At 39.6% G+C, this 25,722-nt stretch overlaps 1 protein-coding gene across 5 annotated transcripts in view; it reads left to right on the forward strand.

Moving 5' to 3' along the window:
* The window catches only part of septin9b (septin 9b), a 77,362-nt gene that overhangs the window by 22,535 nt on the left and 29,105 nt on the right, over window positions 1-25,722 (forward strand). For 3 of the 5 annotated variants that reach the window (XM_007551542.2, XM_007551539.2, XM_007551541.2), the window contains exon 2: window positions 10,493-11,173. In XM_007551542.2, coding sequence (XP_007551604.1) covers window positions 10,493-11,173 — 681 coding nt within the window. Of the gene's footprint in view, window positions 1-2,583; window positions 2,793-10,492; window positions 11,174-21,742; window positions 21,765-25,722 lie in introns of those variants that run through there. The other 2 variants (XM_007551540.2, XM_007551543.2) reach the window with 2 other exon arrangements.

The following is a 25,722-nucleotide window of genomic DNA, read 5'->3' on the forward strand; positions in this document are numbered from 1 at the left end:
AAAGGGTGATTGTAATTTACTAAGCTCACATACTTTCAAGAGCTTTCAGTAATCTGGCTGTAAAATGTGATGATATTAGTCTTCTGAGGAAACAGAGTGAAAGACATCCATTAATTAATAACTTTGTTGTAGTGCAGCTGGGACCATAGACAATCAGTAAAGCTCTTGGCTGCAATAACCTGCCAAGAGAATGAAGAAGTTAAAAGTTATTAAAAATAATGGTGCGCAACAACATGACGTGCCAGAGGGAAGTGTGGACGTTTTGTGGTTGTTGGTTTAACATCCCAGGTTCGGTCCGATACTCGGCTATGTATGGGTGCAAATTGCTTTGTTAAATCCCACAGGGAGGCAGATCAGTCAATGAGCAACTGAAGCTGCCTCCTGTGGTGTCATTGTTTCCAAAATTGTTTACACTTTACAAAGTGTTTTGGTAGCTCTCCTGTGTTTAAATTCATCTACACTTCGTCAGCGTCTGCCAGGGGTCAAGAATTTGCCTCGGTGAAGTCATTTTTGCTGGGTTTAATGAACCCGCATGCTCCGTGTGCCACGCGCTGTTCTTTGTCCAGACACACCTTCAGAGAAGCTGCATTAGGGGAGCAGACTGGCTCAGAAACACACAGCATTATTCTGCATTCTCAGTGACCTCTGAGGTGTTGGGGTCAGGGGCCTCCGAGGTGCTTACTATTCTGTTTATGCCCCTAAGAACGCAGCTTTTCATTCAGGTGGGATTCTCAGTGAATTTTCCAGACCCTGTTTAGGGCCTTTTAGCTGACGCCTTTGACACTGAAAAACTGGATGTGTTCTGGGTCATGACATCCATTGTGTTACAAATGTCTGTTGTGTATAGAAAGGAAAATATCAGTTCCCTTTTGGTGCACACACACACACACACACACGCGCACACACACACACACACACACCCCCACACACACACACGGCTTAGGCTTATTTCAAACACTTTTCGAAGACTTTTACCATTGAAATGTAACGCCGCATCAATATGTTTTCTTCACAAATCTTCTGATGGCAAACAGGAAAGCTATTCATTGATTGTATCCCTACTTCATAAGATGTGTGGATAAAGAACATAGCAATGTGTTAAATCGGGATTTGTTGAGAACTTTTAATATCTCCTAACTCTAATTATTCTATCATCACAGTTTTAACAGTCTTTCATTTTTGACTTCAAGAATCTATCACTGAACCTGCAGGAACAGTTTCAAGGAAGAGCCATGAAACCATGGCGGCACATCAAGCACAAGCTTCTTTTCATCTCTGCCGAAAACGTGCTGCAGTTTTGGGTTACATCGTCTGATGTCCACGACAAACTCAGAATCTCCCCCCTCCCCATTTATTTATTTTTTAAATTGAATCACAGAGGACAGGTTAATGGAAGAATCCATTAACCTGTCCACAGATTGACTTCATGAGACACTGTCAGCAGTTCCTGAAATACTCAGACTGACCCGTCTGGCACCGTTCTTTCTTTTTAGGGATGTTCGGTTTCATCGTCATCAAGTCGCCTTCGTCACTTCCACCTAAATGCTTTGAGCTGCTGTCATGTGATTGACTGAGCCACTGCTTATATCAACAAATATTTAGCCAGGTTTACCTAATCAAGTACCTGATGAGTGCAGTTCACTCTCTAAAAGCAAAATGCCACAGCCAGTTTATTTATTTGTTTTGCTGTTTTCATCATTCAACAAGATTACAAGCAATCCAGCACCAGAGATGCTAGATTGCAGAGAGTGGAGCATTGCTCAGTGTGGCTAATTTGTAGGAATAGTAAGACTATTAGTGTTTATATCAGTGTTATGTTTGTTCACACTTCTTCTGAGATGTGAGAAGACTGTAGGTTTCAGGTTTGGTAACAAAAAAAAAAACACATGAAGGCGTTTGGTGAAGAAGAGGACATCATGGTTATTGGTTTTATCATGGTTATTTTCTGACTCAAACGTGTGATGATGAACTCTTCCCTCTATCTGACCTTCCTTGCACTCTCTATCTGATTTGCACGCTGCAGGTAAAATATCGGTCATAGGTGAAAATGCTTCGGGGTCCACAGGGTTTAATAACAAAAAATTTCCCACGATGCTTTGCTTCTTTGAGTTGATTCTGATTGCTTTGCTTGCAGTCTTTACTGCCCCTTTGTTTTTATTCGACTTGTGCAGCTGCTGAAAAGGGAAATGCACCTCTGACTGTTCGACGGAAGTTATTCTCTTCCTCCATCAGTTTAGCTCGATTCTCTACGACGGTCGGCTGAAAATCAACACATGTAGCCTGGTATCTTTTCTGATCATAATTCATTTCAGTTGCTCTTTCACTGTCTGAAAGCTTGACAAAGAAATCAGAACTGAAAGCCTGTTAAGTTGAAAAGAGTCTCAGGTTATCAGGGCGTCTGTCTGCATGAACGCCTGTGTGTGCACGGGGGGGCAGGGAACACACTCATACATGGGACACTAGAGGAGGGGAGTGTGTGCTTGTGTGTGTGTGTGTGTGTGTGTTGCTACAGGGAGGAGGACAAGGGAGGAGGCTCGCCTTTTCCCCTCACTCTGACGCTCGTGTGCAGCAACAGAGCAAACTTAGTGGGATCGCTGCTCCCTTCACTGAGAGCTGTGGGCTAAGTCGTGTTTTGTATCGGGTCTATTTTTGAGTTTCTACAGAATCAAGAGGGAACCACTTCAAGGGGAAAAAACGATTTTTGTGAAAGTTTAAGCCAGGAAAAAAAAACCCAAACATGTCTGATGCTGGAGTAAACCCGCACTTGGAGGGAATTATTTCGGATTTTGAAGGTTTGTCATTTATTGTCTCTATTTTTCTCAGTCCCAGTGTTTATCCTGGCCGTTTTATAGTGAGCGCCAGCATCTGTCAGATACTGTCCACAGTCTTTCCACCATACAGACTTGAACTCGCTGGGTTCAAGTCTGTATGGTGGCTTACTTGTGTTTTTACAAGAGTGGTTGTTAGCCTGTCAAAAATAGGGCGGTGGGTAAACGCTAGCCAAATCAGCCTGTCATCTGTTGTTGATTATCCTAGAGAGTAACGTCAATAACAGAAACAGACACAGCATTGCCTTCACTTCAGCGCGTTAAAACACCTGCATGTAGCACATAAGACATTTGTCCCACTCTTTTCCCTGCTTTGTTTGTCTGGTGCATCTGTTCCCTTTGTCCTATTTTCCTCTTGTATTCTGTCATCCTTCCTTCTCTCAGCCTTCCTTTCCTGTTTCTGCTGCTGTCAGTACCTCCAGCTGCTGCCCGGCCTGCTGCGTTTGACGTCACGGCCTGGTGACGCCGACCATACTCACAAAGCTGGTTAGGGCTCAACGATGAGAAGAGCTCTGGTTCAGTGCCTTGCAAAAGTATTTGTGCCTCTTCAACTCCTACACGTATTGACACAAAACAAAATATGACATGACGAAGCGGAGCGTCGACATGAATTGACAGAGAAGTAATACGTGTACATTTTTCAGCAATGGACCAACCTATGTGCTCCTTTAAAACGTTAGTATTGTTGTTTCTAAATTAATATGAACTTGTTTTCTTTACGTTAGTTGAGGACAGAAAGCACTGCATCTTTTTCATTACTTTAACCATTTTTCATTTTCTGTAAATAAAAATAAAATTTTTGCTTGGACTTCCAGAGGCATGTTGTCACAATGTTCATTTTACTCAAACATTTGCCTATAATAAGCAAAATCAGAGAAACTGATCGTTTTAAGTGTTCTCAATTTTGGATATTTTTTAGAAGGTAACCTAATTTCCATTTAGTTGAAGCTAAGCAGTGTCTGTTACATTCAGTGTTTGATAACGTGACTTAGGATCTGATTTGTTTAGTTCAGATAAAACACTGTATGCAGTAATAATTTACTAACTCGAGGTAACCTGCTGTAGCTCTTTGTCCTTTTACTCTGTCTGGTTCTCTGCATTCTTCCTGTTGCAAATGTGTGATGCTCTATCACTTCCACTTTTTCCAAGTGATATGAGCAGAGATGCTACTCAGGCAAAAGAAAAACAGCTTTATCACATTATAATGTGTAAATGAACTCTAATTATATATTCATCGTGTTTCTAGAATACACATATTTATCAAACTATAACAAAAAAGTTCACCCTCTTACAATAGCAATAACACAATAATATACAAACACAAAAATTATTTTTAGAATAACATGATACATTTTATGATTAGATTTAGGGGTGCACTGATTGCAGATTTCTGGCCGATCGCCGATTACCAATCTTTTACAAAGCCTAACTTACAGATTCCGATTTTAGGCGATACCATTTGTTGGACTGAAATGTTACTTAATATATCAAGAAAGTTGCTGAATTGGTAATAGTGGGGTGAATATTGTAAATGTGCAGACATGACCTGGTCAGCCGGTTTGTCAGTCAAACCTCTCTCACGGGAGGAAAGAAAAGCGCAGTGGTTGACTTTTAGACTTTTGCAGAGGCTGATCAGCTTCCCATGTAAAAATCGGTCGATCATCAATCTCCCCAAATTAAGGAAATCGGCACCGATAAATCGGTGTAACCCTAATTAGATTACAATATATATTCACCATATAAGATGATGATGTTGCAGAAAAGTAGTTGGGAAAATGTTTCATCTAGGGGAACTAATGAAGTTTATCTGATGTCTGGATGTTAATGAGAGACTGAAGATTTCCTGAAACTTAAAGGGGGGATGGTATAATGTACTTTAAAGGCACATTGTCTCATTTTATAGCATGTATGTTCATTTCAGTTCTTCTGATACCAAAAATATCATCACCGCCTGTCTCTTTAAGAACCTCCTACCAGCTGCTGCTGCATGAAAAGCTGCAACCCAGTAAATAAACACATCTGCCTGAATAAGTTAGCATGAGAGCATGTGTGTTTTTCTTTTAGTTGTCAGGTTCCTCAGATGTTGGGCATATTCTGATCAAGCTTCTTGTTTGTGTGTTGTTGTTTTTTTTTACTTCACTAAACACCCATGTCTATTACTCTTCCATATTGCCCAGAGCTGTGGGGAATCATGCAGTACACCTGACAGAGTGAGGTTTACTGCGCTGCTCCTGGGCAGCACTCACACCCATCACCGTCAGTGGAGGGAGGTGTTTTTGACAGTGCACCATTAAGGCTTTTCATACCCAGAAAAATACCATAGCTTGAAACTTCATCGCTTACTGTTTGGCCTTGTCCTGTCAGTGGCGAGGGTCGGTTGTGTTTTTCTGTGCGTGACCACAGATTTTTCTACTCTGTGAGGACTGACAGCGTCTAAAGCCCCACTATGCATGAAACGGTTTTATATAACCGGTGTCTGACACAGAGTTACTGTCCTAATCAGTTGACTTATTGCATGTGGCTACAAAACCAAATTTTCTCAAGGATTTAGGCAGTGAAGTATACCCGGCCATTTAAGAAAATTGAATTGGCTGCTTGTTATGCACATTCTTTATTAAATAATCTACTGAATTGGCTTTCTGAGGGTTATTTTGTTAAATTGTTTAATAGCGCTGTCACATAGTGTAAGTTGTTCACATGGTTTATTAGTGGTTTGACCCCATGTTTTCTCCAGCTAATGATATAGCTGTGGGTTTTATTCTCACTTAGACCTTCGTTGCTTTTCTTCCCTATTTTGTAATTTTCTTGTAAAAATCACTGGTTTCCTAATCGCTTCCTGTTTTAAATGCATACTCAGCACTTGACTCACGCGGTCCAGACTAAAATCTTGATGTCTCAACAATGCAGAGACAAACTATTTGTATAGTTGTTATGATATGGTATTGTTTATGAAATGACAGGAACTTGCTGGCTGTCAAGCGGCTAACCTCAGGCTAGAAACTGTATAATATTAGTTAAATTATACTCTGTTTTACATTATGAAACATTATAATGTTGTGTTTTTGCTGATAAATTACAAAATTTAATAGGTGTTTATTTGAAATGTCTAAAAGTCTATATCATCATTTATTTTAAAAAAGGAACAATACACATTAAATTTGTTTATTTCTGTCATGTAAGATTTAGCTGTAGAGACAGATTTTCATTTCCACTGAAGGTTGATGATATTAGTATAAAAATATTAAAATGGAAAATATAACTTTATCATAACTTTAATATGTTATACATTATATCCAATGTGCAATGTCCTTTAACAGCAGTAGGAATAATTATTGTTTCCATGTTTTATTTAAAATCAATGAGATATTAAACATTTTTAATACAATTTGTATGTATTAGTATGAATATTATTATTATTTTTATTTACTTTTCAAACATTGCTCTGCCATCGCTTTAGATATTTACATTAGAAATGCTGCATTATTCTAACAGGACATAGTCCCAGTTTATATATTTAATTTTTGGTCAACTAAGGAAAAGCATGTTTTTGCTAACCTCAGTCTGGCCACAGATTGCACAAGTTTTGCCTAATGCATGTGTTACAGTGTCTTAGCCATCTTATATAATTTTCTGACCAAGTTTGGCAGAAAAGCTTATTGTCTGGTGAGAGCTAAACGTAGCCACAACCTTGGATTCCCCCATAGCAATCATGTAACAAAATGGAAAGCAACGAGTTAGACGGACACAGTCCAGTGGCAGAGTGGGCTTAAATACAAGCTGCACATTTATTATTAGGCTTAACTGGCAACATTTTCATAAAAATGAAATGGTAGGATTATAAAGTTCTTGGACAAGGAACAGATTCCCCTCAATTTAATAAAAAAACTAAAGCGTGACAAAATGAGTGTTGCTGCATTCATGAATGACTTCTTTTTTTTCTAAAATATGTTCCTGGAACTTGCGGCCTTCATTGAACACTCAATTTATAGGAAATATGGTGCAGAGAGATGGGGAGGAGACCAGGAATTGAACCCAGAACAACCAGGTTGAGGGTTGAACACAGTGCAGTAACAACTGAGCCACTCAGCGCCCTACAAGTAATGCTTTAGTGGTTTTACCTGCAATGCCAGTAAAACCACTGTGTAAAAGGACATGTTTCACTTTCTCATTTCATGTTGTGACCTTTTCAAAAAAGTAAGAGTGCAAAAGCAGTGAAATGAAGACATGTTTTAAAAAAATAGACTTCAAAACCTGCTTGGCATTCAGTTCAATGGCAGCTCTGCGTGAGTATTAGCCGCTGCTGCGTGAGTATTAGCAGCTGCTGCATGCTTAATATGGTGAAAGTCTCTTTTTGTGGCATTCCTTAATCAGAAACATTCTTCTTTTTCAATTCCAGTTTATTTCAAACATGAGTATAAATTACAGAAACCAAAGAACAAAAGTATAATCAAACAAAGAAAGCAAGTCACATACAGTCTAAACTCATTCAAAACAGAAAATGATTAAAATGATTTAGATTTTGCTTAACTCAAACGGAGCAGATATTAATCTCATTCTTTATACATAAACAGTCCTGCAGTTAAAAATGGCTATAATGGCTATTAGAGATAGAAACACAATAGGGTTTATCGTAAAATCTGGATGCAAAATGACTTGCTTTCTAGAAGAAATTAAAAAATTTAACTGCTCATTTCTTCTCTGCTCTTTACTTCATTTCAATCTTTTGAGCTTCAAACACAGGATGAAACAGAAATATTAGTCTTTGTGAAAGTGTGTTTCTTATTTTCAAGGACTTGCATTAAAAGTCCTTTTGGGCTTGTTCATCTTCAAATTTCTAATCCTAAATTTCACACTGGCAGAAAATATTTTTGTTTTATTTTCAACTGGTCTCTTTTTATAGCTTTTTCCTGCTTTCAATTTAGATTTTTGTTTTTGTTGTTTTAAAGGAATCTCTCACTCCTCTGGAACTATTCTTATTTATTTTTTTCCAAAACTATTAATTAGTGTAACTGAATAAAAGCAATTAGATTTGCTCTTTTGCCTTTCTTATCTCACTTGATTATTGATCGATCCTGAGACCAGGACATTGTTCATGTGTTCAGTGGGCAAAACGTGGGGTAAACCTTTGCTTTACAAATGAAAAAATGTATCCACATCCTCACAACTAAGGGAAATTTAAAGTCAGCAGATCAGTTTTTGGAGCACGGGAGGTAATTGGAGAACTCTGAGAAAACCCACAGAGACTTAACAAGTGCATATAAACTCCATGCAGAGTCTCCTGCTGAGATCCAAACCTGCAACAATTTAGAGTTAACTGAGACAACAGGGTCAACCTCCTCTCTCTTTAATATATTTTCAAATTAGTGCATGTAATAAAGTTATATTTGTAAAAAAAAATATATATATATACTTGTTACTATTTGTGTTTGTTTTTTTTGTTGACTGCTTTTCATGCAGCTGTTTGCATTCTGGTTTAAAGAGAGCTAGATTATTTTATTGCTTGCAGTAGACTGTAAATTAATAAAATAAAAAAAACAAACTAAAGGAAAAACTGTCTCTCATATCTGAAAATCAGATTAGTTTCCTCTATTAATTTGCGGGGAGACAGCTGAAATGTTATTGTGTCTAGTTCTTAACCAATAAAGACATTTTGGTTTAAAACTGAGAGGCTGGGGAAAACCTCCCTCCCCTGCGGGTGTAGAAATGTTTAAAAATAAACATGTTCTCGTTATACATACATAGTTTTCACAAGGATTTTGAACGCAACTCTACAAGTAAACATGAGCACATGTGTTGCAGGCGCACCGCAGGCCAGAAACAGATCAAATAATCAGCACTGTGTTTTGAACTGAAGGAAACTTTCTTAGGGTGTGTGTGTGTGTGTGTGTGTGCGTGCGTGTGTGTGTGTGAGTGGTCTAACTTGTGTATAATTACGATGCCAGCTCTTGGCCACTGGCTGCGCTCCTCTGCTTTTCAATGGAAGTCAGATTCAAGCTGACTTTCAGCCCGATGAAATCTTCCCAGGGGGTAATTCCATCCCTCTGTGTTTGCGTCTTGGACAGTGCAGCTATTTCCTGGCATAAACCAAGAGCAGGGAAGATGCATAAAAGTAGAAACAGGGAATCATAGAAATTCTTTGTTCCTACGACTGGAGGTGGATGACATTTGGATGACGGTCTCCATTACAACATGGAGGGAAACACTTTAAGCTGTTCCATGTAAAAGTGCGGAAGTAAATATTATATTGCGCCACACATGTAGCAACCAAGTCATGTCACAACAATGCATAGAATAAACTGTAAAATGTAACGAAAGCCTGGATGTGTTTATGGGTGAAATGAAATCAGAGCATGATTTAATTATTTCTGCTCATTGTTTCTTTCCAGCTTCAAATCTCAAGTATTAATTCTTTGACATTTTGACTAAAATCTAATGGGAAAAATGGTATCAAGTGGAAAAAAATGGGAAGCCACTCAGTTCTTGATGAAGAAATGTTAAAATTTTGATGCCTAATATATATATTTTATTTAGTTCCTGGTATTGTTCTTTTTCTCTTTTTTTTGTATGTGCAGTCTATTTCAAGTCACCCCAGCTTCTCAAAGGAAATGCACCAAGGTCTTGACTAAGCCCAGGGTTTCTATTTCATAATTTTCATCCACTCTTTGGAGGATAACATTAGAAATTTTGCATCAATGTCATTTTGCACATTCCAATTCTTGAGATTGTCCTACATTTTCCTAGAACCCCCCCTCTGATGAACAATAAAAATTATGGTAGATTCTACGTTGGTCCTGCTGCAGCAAAGCATCCCCAAACCATGGCATCCTCACCGCCATGCTTTACATTTGCTATGAGATTATTTTCCTGGAAAGCTATATTTGATTTAAGCAAAACATGTCCTCTGTTCTCCATGTTGGACTCATATGTGCAAAAAACCGCAGAAGCCCTGGTCTTTGTTTATGTTCTCTTTGTGACTCTTTAGTCTAGAATTGCATTTTTTTTAAGGGAGCAAATGTTTCTTCCTTCCACATCACCCAAAGAAGTGTCTGTCTCTGTCTAATTGTAGAGGTGTGAGCCTTCATATTCACAGTAACAAGTCTCTGCTGTAGATTTCATGGTGACATTTTAGCTTTAAAAAAACAACAAAAAAACGTATATGAACATCTTGTGCTCTAATTTCAGGGTATGCTTTCTTTGACAGTCACACCTGGCTAGCCTTGAATTCCTTCCAGGCTGATAGCCTCCCAGCTCTTTATTTACTTTTAAACTCACTGCTATCATACCGTGTCTGTCAAATGCAGCTAAAGGAAGAGTTACTGATTATAACTTAACAGACAGCTTAATAATGACTGTCTGACTACACTGTAAAATGCCACTAAGGAAGGAACAGGAACAGGAATTTCACTTAAAAAGGGAAAATGAAATGATAAAAAATAGTTCAGTTCCAATTTAAGTTCAGTTCAGTTTATTTATATAGTGTCAGTTAAAAACAAATGGCATCTTAAGACACTGTACACACAAAATAAAAGTGAGTTCAATCCAGTGACTGAGAGCTGGAGAGTTGAATGCTGAACAAGGTGTCACAGGCATATTTGATCATGTTAAAAAAAAAGGAAAACACATCCCGATTGCTATACAGTTTTTTCTTTGTCCTCCCCATGCAGCCCTGAAGAGATCCTTCGAGGTTGAGGATGTTGACACTCCGTCCCATTCTTCGCCCGGCTCTCGCCGAGCCACCAATTCCCCTCTCCGTAACGCCATGTCTCCCACCAGTATCTACTACCGTGACCTTGGCAGTGCCGCCCCCGCAACCAACAACAACAACCTCAACTACTCCCAACCGCGGTCCATCATGGGCGGCGGTGGCTCCAGGACCCCTGAACCCGTTTCACGCCGTTCTGAGCTCTCCATTGACATCTCCTCCCCCAGCAAGCAGGTGGACAACATCACCAGCCCTGCCTCCTCGCGCTTTCTGAGCAACAGCGCGCTGAAGCGCCCCGAAGTCTTGGGACACTCCAGGACCCCAGAGATGGGCCACAGGAGGGAGGTCACATTTGCCAAGACCCTCACCGATTCCCCGGTGATCCGCCGCAGCGAGGGCAACAACAACAACAACGGTATCATCCGAGCTCCGGAGCAGAACCATGCTCGCAAGTTTGAGTCGCTGAGTCTTGGTGATGTGCGTAAACCTGAAATCAACATCACGAAAGCTCCCCCAGAGAACAATGGCCACCATCCAGCTGTGCATCACCCTCACCACCCCAACCCGCACCACAACACCATCGTCACCACCTTCCGCTGCTCCTCTCCCAACCACGCTGGACGCAAGTCTCCTAACCCTGACAGTAAGTCTGCGTAGTTGTGTCTCAGTGCAACACATGCTTGCTTTAGTTATATTCTCTTTTACTGTCCAATTCTGTCTTACCAAATGCAACTCCAAGCAGGATTTCTGTGTTAACAAGAAGTCATTTTCTTTAATTGCTTTGCAGATGACTGTAAAACTGTTCTTTTTTTTTAGCAAAATTTTCTTTCTAAGTAAGCAGAAGCCAAGAGTAAGTTCAAATGAAAAGAAACTTAGAAACATTTTAAACATTTGAAGTATGTCCTAAACCTAGAAGCTTTTGGAAAAACATCATTGTCAGTATTTACATCCGGTCAATTATGTATCTGTGACAGAAACACCATTGTTTAAACGAAGCACTAATGCAGAAGACCCATACTTGGACCTGTATGAGTGTAAATGCGACTACATGCTGTTGTCCTCTACTTTCTGCTGGTATGTCACACTGAAAAATTAAGAAAACCTTTGAGGGCACGAGTACCTTTTCAATGAATTGTTCTTGAAAACCTTTACAACTAGTCCTGCCCTACAATCAATATCATCCCCTACTTAACTCGTATGATCTTAAATTTCTTAGATCGTGACTAGAACATGCCATCTGAAAGCAGTTTTTACTTTTCCTTCCATTTTTGTCCCATAAGTTAGTTCAGTAACCTCTCTTAGAAGATCGACACTAGCCTACCGCTATGGTGTGGCGACGTCTGCAGAGGAAAACCATTTAAACTGAGTGAAAGTGACTGTCTTCTAATCACATAAACCCAAGTCACACATTCTCCTTTGGTGGAAGAACAAGCATCCTGCTGGTTTAACAATATTGCTTTTTCCAGAGTAGAGTTTCTTTGAACTTTCCCCTTAAGTCCATAGCTGTTGGTGCACATCCATTCACACTATACTGTAACTGACTGAACCAGTATTAGATATCGCACCAAGAAACGAGCCAACAACAGGAGCAGCTTGTCTGATTAATCGGATGTCTGCCTGTCTGCCAGTAATACATGAAGCCGTGTCCTTGGAGAACCATCTGTCAGCAGTAAGAGAAGGCAGACTGACTGTCTGTATCTGTGGTTATTCATTTCTTTTGTTCATGGCATATTAAAGCTTGGGGGATTTTTGCGATGTGAGGAAAACCTCACATGGCAAAAACCAGTTTGGCGTGGCAGTTGAGCTCTTAATTAGAGTTATGATAGAAGTGAAATTATACATGTATGTAAGTGAGGACGAAGACGTTTTCCCCTCCCGGTTGGATTTGTTCTGTTTGATTCTGTATGACAACATGATCCAATTACATGCAGAGTACAATTCCTTTTCAAAACCACACAACTGCATGTATTCCAGTGTGGAATACTTTCGAGTGCAATTACATGGCTTACAGATATGTGTGCCACGTTTTAGTAACACATAGCCAAGTTTATGTAACCCATATATAGTTTTGTGACACTTAAACATATTTTGTGGAATTATTTTGGTAATAAAAGTTAATTAAGTTCACAGACTTATTGGGTCGAGTGTGTAAGATACACAGTTGACAGATGTGGACACTTGTGTTGATCGTCCTGGTAAAGATCTGAGCAATCTGAAATTTGATTTGAAAAATGAATAAATAAATCAAACCCAGACCAATAATGAAATTGTTGCCTATATAATTTCATTTCTATTATAATTGACACCATGAAATTGTCCTGCTTCTTTAGTTAGACTAGGAGTTAAGAAACTCCTACTCTTTCAAACACTCCCCCTTCAGTATCTTATCACAACAATGCTCCTCCTTTATGCTGTTTAATTAAAACAGTTTATAGGAGTTTGTATGATAAACTCAACACTGGAAACTCATGCAGCAATAATCAAAGCAACACAGGGAATATTATTCCCTGTTTTGGATGAGGGAATAACATTGTACAAAAAAAGAGTTAAAAAAAAAAACAGATTTTAGTAACACTCCCACTTTAAAAATCTTTTTATATATCTTTGTCATGCAGGGGAACACATTTCATTTAATCTGCGTATGGAGTGATAGCATCATCCTGTTGAAGAGTCCTGTAAACCAGAGAGGCTCATCTGGAGTGATGACTGTTATATCGTCACACTGATTTATGCTTTTTATTTCTTTGTCCTTTCTACTATATGAAATACAAAAAATATCCACCAGACCATTCCAATATTGTTTGATCATGTTAATCACTGCCAAAAGTAACATGTGAAATAAATGGCTGTAGCTACTAGAGGAAAACTAGGTCTTTTTGAGATGCATTGCTATTAAATGCATTACTCAGGTATTTTTGTACTTACTTTATGATTAGATATAATCTCTTTCTGATTTTAGGCCATTTAACGTTTTGTACTCTTGGCTGGGTCACAGTATTACGTGTTTCCAGATGAAATAGCCCACTTTATCATTTAGCTTTAGATGTTTTGTCTTCAGACTGTGAACAATGCGCCAATGTCTGAATCTGTCCGTGTTCGCCGGTGCTGCAGGATGTCATGTTGTGTTCTGCCTGTTTGTTGTCTTTTGCAAGCAACTATAAATCTCTTATCTGTGTCTTTGCTGAGAGTTTGACACGGCACTCTTAGAGATTATGTAGGGAGCTAGCTACTTACTGATCCACAGGGAGGGGCCCAGTCAGGAGTCGAAATGAGTAGTGACCTGACTGGGAGTCCCAATGGCTAAAAACTCTAACCCAAGCATTTTTCAGGCATGAAACAATTACCTTCCTTTTCAATTTTAAAAAGATATAATGGAAAGTGTGGCATGTAATTGTATTCATCCATTTTGAAGAATCCCCTTTCATTGCAGTCATGGTAGTAACCTTAGGTTATGTATATTTTAGCTTTCAGCTTGTGACTGAAATGTTTATGTTCAGTTTCATCTGAACCGTTGCTTTGTAGCTGGCTGTTGGCTTATTGTGCAGAATCTTGAGTCTTCTGCGACATTTAACCTGTTTGATGATGCAACCATCACCATGTTTCACTTGGGGATGATGCGAATTAGTTTTTGCAGTCAAAGACAGCGGCCTGAACACTGACCAAAAAGAAACAACAAAACAAACTGTTGTGGTTTCAATGTTTCCCACACTTGTCATTTCCTGTACGGCTTGTGGTAAAACGAGCAGACCTCTTATTGCTTCTTTTCGCCTTTCTCTCTTAATAAAGGCAGCAGTTTTTGAAGTTCAGCACTTCCCTCAGAATTTCACTCTTGAGCTGTGGATCTCTGCAGCTCCTCCAGAGTTACCATGTGTCACTTGGCGGCTTCTCTTATTAATGATCTCAGTGCTTCGACTCTGAACTTAGACTGCTGTGTCTTGTTGGGTTTTGAGAGATGTCCAAAGCTTGGGTTTTTCTTTGACATCATATGTCTGGACAACAGCGGACAGGTGAGAACTGGAGCTTTAGTGCTGACCTGTCTGCTGTTGTCTTGATGCTCTTTGTTCACTAAAGATCTCTAACAAACCTCCAGGACCTTCACGGATCAGCTCGATTTATACTGACTCTATTTACTTATAAGGTGACTTTTAGGTGGTGCTTCAGTAAAGGTGGTATAGTTTTGCAGAGGATCGTGAGAAATCTATCCCTCCACAACTTTTTCGTCATACAATTAATGTGTTGGGTTAATCTTGTTATTTTTTTATGTGAACATCAATTGTGATTTCTTGGCTGCTCCATAAGCTACCTTCCTGCCCATTCGGTTTTTCCACGGCGAAATGACATCACAAGCAAGTGCACACAGAGTCCACTCTGCTTCCTTCCTTGTTCTCTCAACTGGGATTGTTTCCCCCGCAGTGCGACTGTGAGGGTTCTTGCATAGACCAGCCAGAGAGACGCTGAATGCAATCCAAAAATAATCTTAATTTATTACAAAAAAGTTCAAAAGTAATTAAACAATGAAGAACTGGGCCCAAAACTGAGGTCAACATAACAAACTACAACTCAGGTGGTAACACAAAGAACTCAAGCACAAAACTGACCTAACAAACAAGACATGAGGGGAACTTAAATAGTGACTGATCAGACCACTGCTGACACATGAGGGGTAATTAAACATACAGGAACTTAAACAAATACTAGTGAATACAATACCAAATCTTTAAATTAAATAAACATAAAAATGAAACTACCAAATAGAAGAAACATTAAAGAAATGGTCAAATTAAACTAAAGAAACGGCGTCAGCTGTCACAGTGACCTCACTGCAGGGTATTTCCTCTCTCTTGTGTCTTGTGATATTATGATATTAGTCCATCAGCTTCCCAGGTCCTGGTGCTCTGCACTGTTTGGAACATTGCAAAGCAAGACATCAGTATGTTTATACAAAAGGTGATCCTTATAAATGTTATGGGTAGGCAACCATTTTGCATGAACTGTTACTGATGGCTGCTTACTGCTGGGCAAATAGGTCATTTAGGTTCAAGAATTTAGTCTGATTTCTTTCCACCAAAAAGCAATTGATCATCTTCTGAAACCACATCCTCAACTTCAGTTACAGAAAGTGAGATGTAGTTATTTATCTTCTAGGGAATGAGACCAAAATCTCTCTTCTAATGGGTTGTGGTACTTAACAAGAGTGAGGCAAGAATTATAGTAATTTCTGAGCAGAACGCAGAGCTGACGCGAGTCGAAGCCTTAGAAAAGTCCCACCTCAAAATGGGAAGGGATATTTACTTAGAAGAATCGTAGAGACACGTTTTAAAGCAATGGCAAGAAATCCCTCCATCTGTGTTCTGTACCTGCTTGTTCCTGTTCACCACGGCGGGGAGGAATAGTCGTTCCAGTAATCCTTGCATCCATTGCTGACATCCAGAAGGATCTATTTTTATAGCGCGGCTAATGATGAGACCCCATTCCATATAAACTCACAAGTATTAAAATAATCACACGTCTTGTCAAAGTGCAGTGTGTCTTGTCAAACAAGATCCAATTGTAATTACCTTGACTGCATCTAGTGAAGTAACTGTAAAGTATTATTAATATTATTATTAGTCCAGATATGATTTGTGTCCCACGCAAAAAGTTAGACCAATGAGACTCATCGCCTGCTCAGGATCAGCTCAAGCAACCTGATGGAGAGCCTAAGCCTTAGTCTCAACACCAGGTCAACACCTTAGGCCCTAAGATGTTGATCTGTCCAACAAATTCCCCAAATTGCAGTTGGATGGAGCATCTTAGGGATGCGTAGGAACAAGCCCCATCCACGCTATGCAACTCAGCGACTGCCAATATCCTGACTACAGATAATGAAGGTCAGCTGTGTCTATTCTATCAAAACAGAGCTGATACTCGACAGAAATTGTAACGATGTTGCAGAAATCGACGAATGTTATCAGAAGTAGAGAAAGATAATCTGCATTAAAACAAGCAGATCTCTTTATAAGAAAGCATGCTGTCAGCAAACATGGAACAGAGTTGTAGTAGTGGTAGTAGTAGTTTGACATAGATACTATTCCATTAAGGACACTTTGTTTTGACTTTTTCCAGCTATCATCCTTCATGAAGCCTTGAATTTGTAGGTTCAGGAATCCACAAACAAACAAACAAACAAACAAACAAACAAAAGACAAGGTAATTACACTCAAGTCTGTGTTGAGACTGACTGACCGAGACTTAGGAACAGAGAGTTGCTTTCATGCTAACACTAAAGATGAACTTCCTCCATTTTTACAGCTACTAGAGAGCGGTGAGTGAGGTCAGCAGGGCCAGCATTCGACCATAAACTACATCCTTATCTGAGGACTGGTGGGTTATCGTTGGGATCACATCCAGATACCTCATTGAGTTTCGTCTTTAGTCATGACTCTAGGGAAACAACCACTTTTTATAGCAGTGGCCCAAGGGTAAAAATAACAAGACTGAAGCCAAGGCTATTTTTTGGGAAGATGTGTATTCACAGAGTGGTAGTGCTATTGTGTCACGCCTTCCTGTTGTTCTGATCAAGAACAAAAGAGATACCGTCACGTCAGACCAGCAGATGCTTTAATTAGAGCTGGAAAATGGCTTCAAACTGTCCAAATAAACACACTGTCTTCAGCTACATTTGTCTTACAATTAAGGTGTAACTGCTCTGGTCAAAGGAGCAAGTGAAATCATTTGTCTTTAATTTGGACTGACCTTCTGAGACCGAGGGGGAGGGATCCGCAGAGGGTGATTTGTCTCTGCTTGTCCGCAAGTCAAAAAAGAGTATGCAAACACACTTTCGTTATCTTTGGATTTTTTTTTGTCTGATTTTCATTGTCTCTCATTAACAAGCCCTCCCACACACACACACACACACACACGCACACATGCATTCAGCCATACATGCACCCTCAGGCAGAGGCATATCTGAGGTCAATCCTCTCCCAGTGCAATTACTCTGGACTGATCCCAGACCATTACTCAGCGTGACCTGTCGGCTAATTACCCTGGAAAGAAAGACGTTAGAGGCAAAGTAGAGGAAGCAGAGATTTTTGTGTAGGTGGTTATGAGGGAGAACTGCTGCAGAGAGAGAATGAAGTCAGCATCTAGGTTTAAAAGGATGATTTGAATGAATATGACTGTAATAATCACCCATTTTGACATATTGGACTAGGCTACAGAAGTATACATTTACTTTTTCAATGACTTTAGATCGCTGGATATAATAAAACCACAAAAGCAATGTTGTGTATTATCCCCCCCCATGCCAACAAAAAAGTGCCTCACTAGACATCTGTAGGCATCCCATGTTGTCTGACCATAGTTTATTAATGTCGGTCACTTCATTGGGTAGATTTGTTCAATTGTCCACCAATGCAAGTAGAAAAATCAATTCATTTATACTCGTTGATATGGTAAAGGCGACTTGGTGAGCTTCAAACCGAGCACCAGAATGGGAGATGAATGGTCCTTAACTATCTTTGGCTGTGGCATGGTTTGTGGTGCCAAATGGATTTTAGATTCCTGACCACGTCCTTCCCATAGAGTAGCCATTTTCTGATTACTATTTCCAGAATGATGAGCACCATATCAAAAAAGCTCAGATCGCCTTAAACTGGTTCTTTGAACGTGACTCTGAGTTCCTGTGCAACTCCAGAGTCTCCACATCTCAGTTCATGGTAGCACCTTTAGGATGAGGTGGAGCAGGAGATTATCATCATGAATCTATCACTGACAGATCTGAAGGAAATGTATGATGCTGTCATGTCAATTAGGACCAAAATCTCACAGGCATGATAACTTTGTTAATCTTATTAAGGCAATTATGAAAGCAAAAGATGGTCCAACCCAGTACTAGTAAAGTGTACCTTATAAAGGCCATAGATCTGCTTTTGCAGGGAATAACAGATTGTTAAAGACAGTGTGTCTGGTTGAGCCAAATAATGAGCACTCTGGAAGTCAGTCTCTTACATCAGTCTTGTTCAAAAATGCCCTGCAGTGAGAGCAGCGACGGTCCCTTTCAAATATCCAGAACTGAATTTTGGTCTTGTGTTTCTCCTCCACCAGGAGGCAGTGTTTGATAGATAACATCCAATTACAGGATAAATGGGACAAAACCTCGTTTCCTTTCGTTTTACACCTTAATTTAAAATGACATGTTACGTCTCGTATCACAGTAGTCTGCCTTATGGCTGCAGCCTGATGAAGCTCCTGGAACTGAAACATGGACCACAGGAGTGTAACGTCAATAGAAATGTATCAGAACAGAGATTACATGCCTTTCTCATGGAATGAGATTTTTTTTTAAAACACTCTTGCGTATCATTTCCTCTATATACTTATTTTTAACACTGCTTTAAGTCGAAACTAACAAAGCTTGAGAATATTTTTAATAAATGTCTTTATCTTAAAGGGAGAGGGAATGTAACTGAGCACTGGGAGGGAGACCATACACACACACACCCACACCCACACACACACACACACATCCACAAACGCACATGCACGCATACACACACAGTTCCGCACTCCCAGATAAGGCTTTCGGAAGTTGAAGTTTACTTTGAGCATCTGGGGGAAGTCAAGGGTTAAAGAAGTTTCCCACCACTGCAGAAAGACCTTTGTCCTGTTCAGTCATCATGCCATGTCCCACAGCTGCTGCAAACACCCCCTTACCTTTCAGCTTCCTGCGTATGCTGAGCATCCCGATGCAGATATCGATTTCTTCTTTAGCAGATTCAATTTCTCTTCCCTCTCAATTTTTTGTATGAATATGTTTCTTTTGGCCTAACGCTGAACTCCACAGGAGGTTTTGCTTAAAGGCTTGTTTTCGGCAATTACACACATAACAAAACTCCAATCTTGTCATAAGATGAAAGGCAGATAGTAGATATGGGCTTCGGGCTGCATAGAGCAGGCTAAGATAAAGCTTACACTCAGCGTTTATCTTCAATTAAGTGATCCGGCTCCATTTGGATCCTCTTTGTTTATTCAAAGATTAGAGGTTCTTTTGTCCAAGAAACTAATGGCAAAATCATGTCTTTTATATTCACAATCAGATTGATGAGATTGAACTCGACTTCTGTCAGCTATCAAAACAAAAACAAACATTGCATAGCTGTGCTTTGTTGTCTGCCATTTTTAGTATTTAAAGAAAACATTTTGTTAGGTTTCCTTCTGACTTCAAATGATGAATGTGTGAATCTTTTGACTCGAGCAAGCAGTTATGATTTAGAGGAACAAGGAAATATGAATAGATTATATGATTCTGTAATAATCAGCCTTATCAATCTTTGCTAACGAAGTTTTATACAGACGACATGCTTCAAAGAGAGCAGGCGTACGATGTCTGCGTGGACAGATGGTCAAACATGTCACATTCCTGCCGTCTGCTGAGATGAATATGAGAGCAGAGATTCATCTGCTTTTGTTTATTAATTTCTGTATCTAACTCTAGTCATTGGAAAAAATATGAATGGAACCAACAGTTTAAAACCTTCTTCACTGAATACAATGGAGACGCTGTAACTGCTTTGCGTTATAACTTAGTTGGAAGGTTTGCACTTTTACTGCACATCTTATACTCAAGACACACAATTTGATCATCAGTTTTCACAGATAAATAAAATTTGAAAGTCTCAAACTCACCGATTATACTGAGCTACTAAGAAATTTAACCAAGGGCTACAAAAATATTGCAGCAATGACCTAATAAAAACACTTAATCACATTGTATCTTGAATGGTTATTGTAGCTCCAGCTGACGTCGAAAAGTCAATTCAAAATCTTAACAATTAATTTTGGCTTCGTTTCCAGTGCAAATATCTTAGTACACATGAAATGAGACAAAACTAGCATACAAGTAACCTTTTAGCAAGCTTTAGATTGAGCTTGTTTTAAGTAAATAGCTCTTTAATATTGATGAAAAGTAGCAGTTCCACTGGCAGATTATTTCACTTCTAACGTGGGAAAAATGTCTTAAAATACTTTTTTAAAATCAATATTTAAGTATTATTCATCCAACAGCAGTCCTCCCCTCCACTACAAATGCACAAGAACTAAACAGGTAAAGAAAATGGCGAGCAGCTTCAGAAATCTAAATGTACTATGTAGACTGAATGCACATTGCAAAGTTATATGAAAAAGCTTTTAAAATCTTTGTCGTGTCATGAACTTTCAGTGACGGATTGATATGTGCAGTTTAAATCAGACTTTGAAGAGTGAACTACTCCGCAGACTGACTGCAGGACTGTGCATTAAAACGTGTTTCCTCTTGTGACATCTTAGAAGCTTCTCTTGCCTAAACGTTAAAAAGCACAGCTCATAAGGGCGATCTTATGTTGTCACAGAGATTTACGCTGACAATTTAGGGATTTGGATAATTCAAAGGAAGCTTTCAGGTTCTCCTTCCAAAAGGGAACGCCGTAATCTGCTTGAAAAATAGACGTGTCGGTGGAGCTCAGATAAATGTCTAGTGAACTTTCACCTCCAGTCTGGATGGCATGAAAAGCTCGGTGATGCTACACAGCAGACTGAACACATCGACATCACTCAGGAGAACAGGAGGCAGGCAAGGATGAGGAATTAAAACGCTGAAAGGAGAGCGGGGGGCAAGCTGTTTCAAAGGAACAACCACTGGCAGCCAGAAATTCTGGAGGTAAAAAGAGTAAAAGTGATGCTCACTGATCCCTGAAAGCAGAGCTTCTCCCTTGGCCGTAATTTGCCTCGCTGCTTCTGCCTTCGTGGGGTTTCCATTAAAGAAAATTAGCATCATAACTCGGTTAGATGTTTCTGGAAGACATGCAGCAACTACACAAATAGTTTAATTACAGAGCTGCTTCCGCTTTTTTTTTTTTTTTTTTTCTTCCCTCTTACTGCCTTTGAGTCGTCCCCTGCCCCTGCAGATCCAGGGATTCCCCAGAAGGCAGAGCCCGTGGAGTCGCTCTGTTTATTGTTCATTAGGGAAGGCTTTGCCTCGAGAAGATCATGAGATAGATCTAAGTGTGTGTCAGTCCTGGAAGGGGTTGTTTCTTCAATTAGATCTTGTTGAAGAGTGGCAAAGAAAACTTACTAACGGCTGCTAACCTAATAAAGTGTGAAGTTGGACCTTTGAATCCCCCATCCAAGCCAGAGGTGAAACAGAAAAAGGCTCGCAGGAGAGATGACTTCTACTTGCAGTGAAATATACAGCAACCACACAAATTTCATGGTTGGTGAGTATCAAGTTTGGTTGTTAACACTTATCTCAAAGGCTTTTCATGCGTTGCTTCACTAAACTGAAATCGGACACCGGCTGGTTGAAGCCAAACATGTCTGATCCTCAGTAATGCTTGTAAAGATGTGAATAAGGGAAATTAATGAATGCTTTGCCCTTTTTCCGCTGTCGTGATTTAGTTGCAGTATTCCCTCTTATGAGACTCTGCTGCTTAGTTTCTTTCATTTTTTTTGGAGAACCAGTCTCTCAATTGACTGTCTTTGTGGTGTTATTTTAAAGAACAACATGATTCAAACTTATTGTAGTTGGCTGGTTAAGGCTGCAGTTTCTCTCCGACTCTGTTCAAGTCCTGGACGGATGTTTTCACTAAACACAGCTGAAGAAAACTTTGGCGGCTTAGAGCTCACAGGTAAATATCATAAGCAAACACTGTTCTGTCAATGAAATCCGTAATAACTGCTTAGATTTTCTGTCTGCTTTGGGGTAACCAAATCTAAAGTCCATAAAAGCAGCGAGTGAAAAAGAAAACAGAGTTTTGATTAGCTTACTGATTGACACAGGGTGAGTGACCGAGTGGTTCATATGCCTTGAACTTTTTTCATTTTTTGTCACATTGCTACCAAATAGCATGCGTCTTATTGGAATTTGATATAAATGTCCACAGTAGCACGTTATTGTGATTAATATTTGTAGTTTTCAGAATATTGCACAAATTGGAATCTGCAAATGCACACCACAAGCAGCCAAGTGGCCCATGATCCACATCTCATGTTGGGGAAACTATTGACAGGACGATATGTAAGAGTGGTATGGTGGTGGTAGCATCATGCTGTGGGGATGCTACTCTTTAGTAGGTACAGGAAAGGTGGATGCAGCTCAATACGAAACAATTCTGGAAGAAAAACCTGTTAGAAGTAACAAAAATTGAGAATCAGTCAGAAGTTCACTTTTCAGAAGGGAAAAAAAAATCAACAAACCTTTCAATAATGCTGTTGGAAAATACACGCCACACTTTTACATTTGTATCTATAAAAAACATAATTTCACTACTTTTTAATAGTTTATCAAGTATCGAGGCAACAAGGAGAAGTTCAAGGGAATACTTTTGTAAAGAAGTGTACATTGGTATTAAGAAGCTCAGGATGTGCATATGTACTTTTAATTTAAGTGTATTGGTAACATGTGGGAGTGATGTCAGATAGGGACGGGGGCCGCTGAGTCCTGGGGGCCCACAGTGGGGAGTCCTCACTCGTCACACATGCTGTCTCCATTTGCACCACAGGGGAGCGGAGCAACAGCAGCACAAAACACACAACAGGAAGACTGTAGCAGAACTATCTTCCCTGTAGATATCCAGGCCAAGCCAGATGTTCCTCCTCTTTTCCCTTTCTCCTTTTCGAGCAATAATTTTCCACCCACCCCCGTCCTCCTCGTTTATCTCTCTCTTCCTGTCTCCTCTTTTCCTCAACGTCCTTCCTTTCCTTCTCTTTCTGTTCTCCCCCTCGCTACACAAGAAGATGTCCCAGAGTCGCTTGAGCTGCCGAGTTACAAAAGTGACTCTTTTAATCGTCTCCTCATGTTCTCCACCATCTGCCCTCAGCAATCATCCCTGACCTGGACCAATCGCAGATCTCCCCCACTGACCCAATAGCGCACCCGTCAAACAGCGTCTGCCACAAAGGTTCATACTCCCAAGAACCTTTTTCACTTCTTGTTTTCTTTAAACCATACACTTTATAAATATTTTATTAGGATTTTTATGTGATGGATCGAAGGCAGTGCATGTTGGGAAGTGCAAGGATATTTATCATTTATCCAATTCTAGAAATCTGTGTGTAATTGTACTCACCCGACCTCCCCTTCCCCTCCAGTCAACACTTTGTAGAACCAACTTTTTCCGCAATTACTGAAGAAGTTGTAATGTTTTGATCGAAAGGCAGATTGGATAAAAATCATTTTACACATGAATAGTCTTTGATGTAAACAGGTTCCAGTTGTAGCTCTGGCACTATGTTTAGGTCATTTGTCCTAAACATGGTCCAATATTTCACAGCCTCTAACAGGTTTTCCTGTAGAATTGCTGTATTTAGCTCTGTCCAACTCACCATCAACTCCTCTTTTGCGCCTCTTCTCGTGCCATCTGATCAGAGAACCTTACTCCCTAAATCAAGAACCTGCAGGATTTTGCTCAGTATGGGCCGGATGTGACATGGACCCTGTGATTGGAGACCCCGATACGTTAGCCCAAAGGATTTCATGATTGGTTGCTTTTCTAAATAACCTCTCTCGGGTTAAGGTGAAAAATCCTCACATTTTTCTCCTGAGACGCAACGACAAGGTAAATATAAAAGCGTATTTGCCAGGAGCGTGTCTTGTTACCTTAGCACTTTAGGTTGCTTGTGTTGAGTGGAAATGAACAACATCACATGCATGCATGCAGACCCACACATTATCCATTCCCTTGCTTTTGTAAATGCTACTTTTTCTCTTTTTTTCCCCAAAGTCTGACACATCATACAGACTTCTCATTTGATCTTAGGTTCCCACAAGAGGAAATGGCAGCTTGAGACACTGGTGTGTCATGGGTTTCATCCAGAGAACATTGCTTACTGAGCGGAGACAATTTTATGGGAACATTTTCTTTGATAAGGAGAGATATGCAACAAAATGCTGTCATATCAAAAGGGCTACTCTGTTGATGCATGTTGGGGAAAACATTTAAGATTTCTCTCAAGAGACATCAAGCCAATTTAAACAAAAAAAAAGAAGAAGAAATGCTGGAGGAAAGATCCCCTCTTACTCATAAAACATTGATAAGTTAATGCAAAAACAGATCAGATATCTTCTCTGTAGCCAAGTTGTAAATGTTGAGTTGTGTCCTTGAAGAAAGTTGCATAACTTTGTCTGCAGAGCACAGATTCAACTTTTGTAAGATTCTTAAATGACCTTCCAAGTAGACAAACCTTTGCCCTGTTGTCAGTTCTTTCAGATCGGATTCAACACATTTTCTGAGATTTTTTAAAAATTAATTTCATAATGTCTATGAGGACAGTTAACACATATACCTTTTAAATTTGCCAACAGTACCCAATAAACACAGGTTTCTACATTGACTTTCACAACAAAACAGACAATTACTGAAATCTAGCCGTGGCAGGAAGGAAGCCTTTTCGCTGAACGTCATAAACGTCTCTTAGACCTTCAGCCAGTGTGCTGATGGGAAAAAAGTATCAACCCATGTCAACACAGGAACAAGTAAATCACTGAGTCGTCCATGTCACTCAAACTCATCAATAAACCTCAGCCTGTCCTGCACTTTAATCATTAGGTTTATTCCCAGAGCATATATTTCTTTTTCCTTTTGACTCTGCAGTCTTGCCGTTGCGGGGCAGCGCGGGTCACAGGATGCAGGAGTGATTCAGATTTCCAGGGAACATTTGGAAACAGTTTCATCTGTTTTGTTGCCAATGTTAAATTCGACGCAGCTTCGCTCAGTCTAGCTGGTGTTGTTTAGCTTTTAGGATATCCTTTCTTAAAGGAATAGATGTGGAAAATAATCTCCATGTGTATTGTGTGAGCCTATCGTGCTTTAGTATAAAACTATAAGCAATTTGTGGCCACATGCATGCAAAGGTGAAATCGGTGACTGAAGTATAAAAATCCACAACCACATATTTTCTTTTTTATTCAACAAAGTATTTCTTTTTGATTAGAGGAGATCAAACTGAGGGTTAATTAAAATATCAATTTTTACCAGTGCTATGGGTACAACCACAAAAAGCTCCATTCTTTTCTTTTGGTAGAGATACATTTTGGAGAATTTAGTCAGAACACAATATTCTAGTCTAATAAAACATCTCGATTCCATTTGATGTTGAAGAATGTAATGCTAGAGGCTAAAATAAAAGTAATAAAAGTAAATAGCCTTTCCCAACTTAAAACACTGCAACATTAAA

The sequence above is a fragment of the Poecilia formosa genome, unplaced genomic scaffold, assembly GCF_000485575.1.
Source record: "Poecilia formosa unplaced genomic scaffold, Poecilia_formosa-5.1.2 Scaffold43, whole genome shotgun sequence".
NCBI classification, from domain to species: domain Eukaryota; kingdom Metazoa; phylum Chordata; class Actinopteri; order Cyprinodontiformes; family Poeciliidae; genus Poecilia; species Poecilia formosa.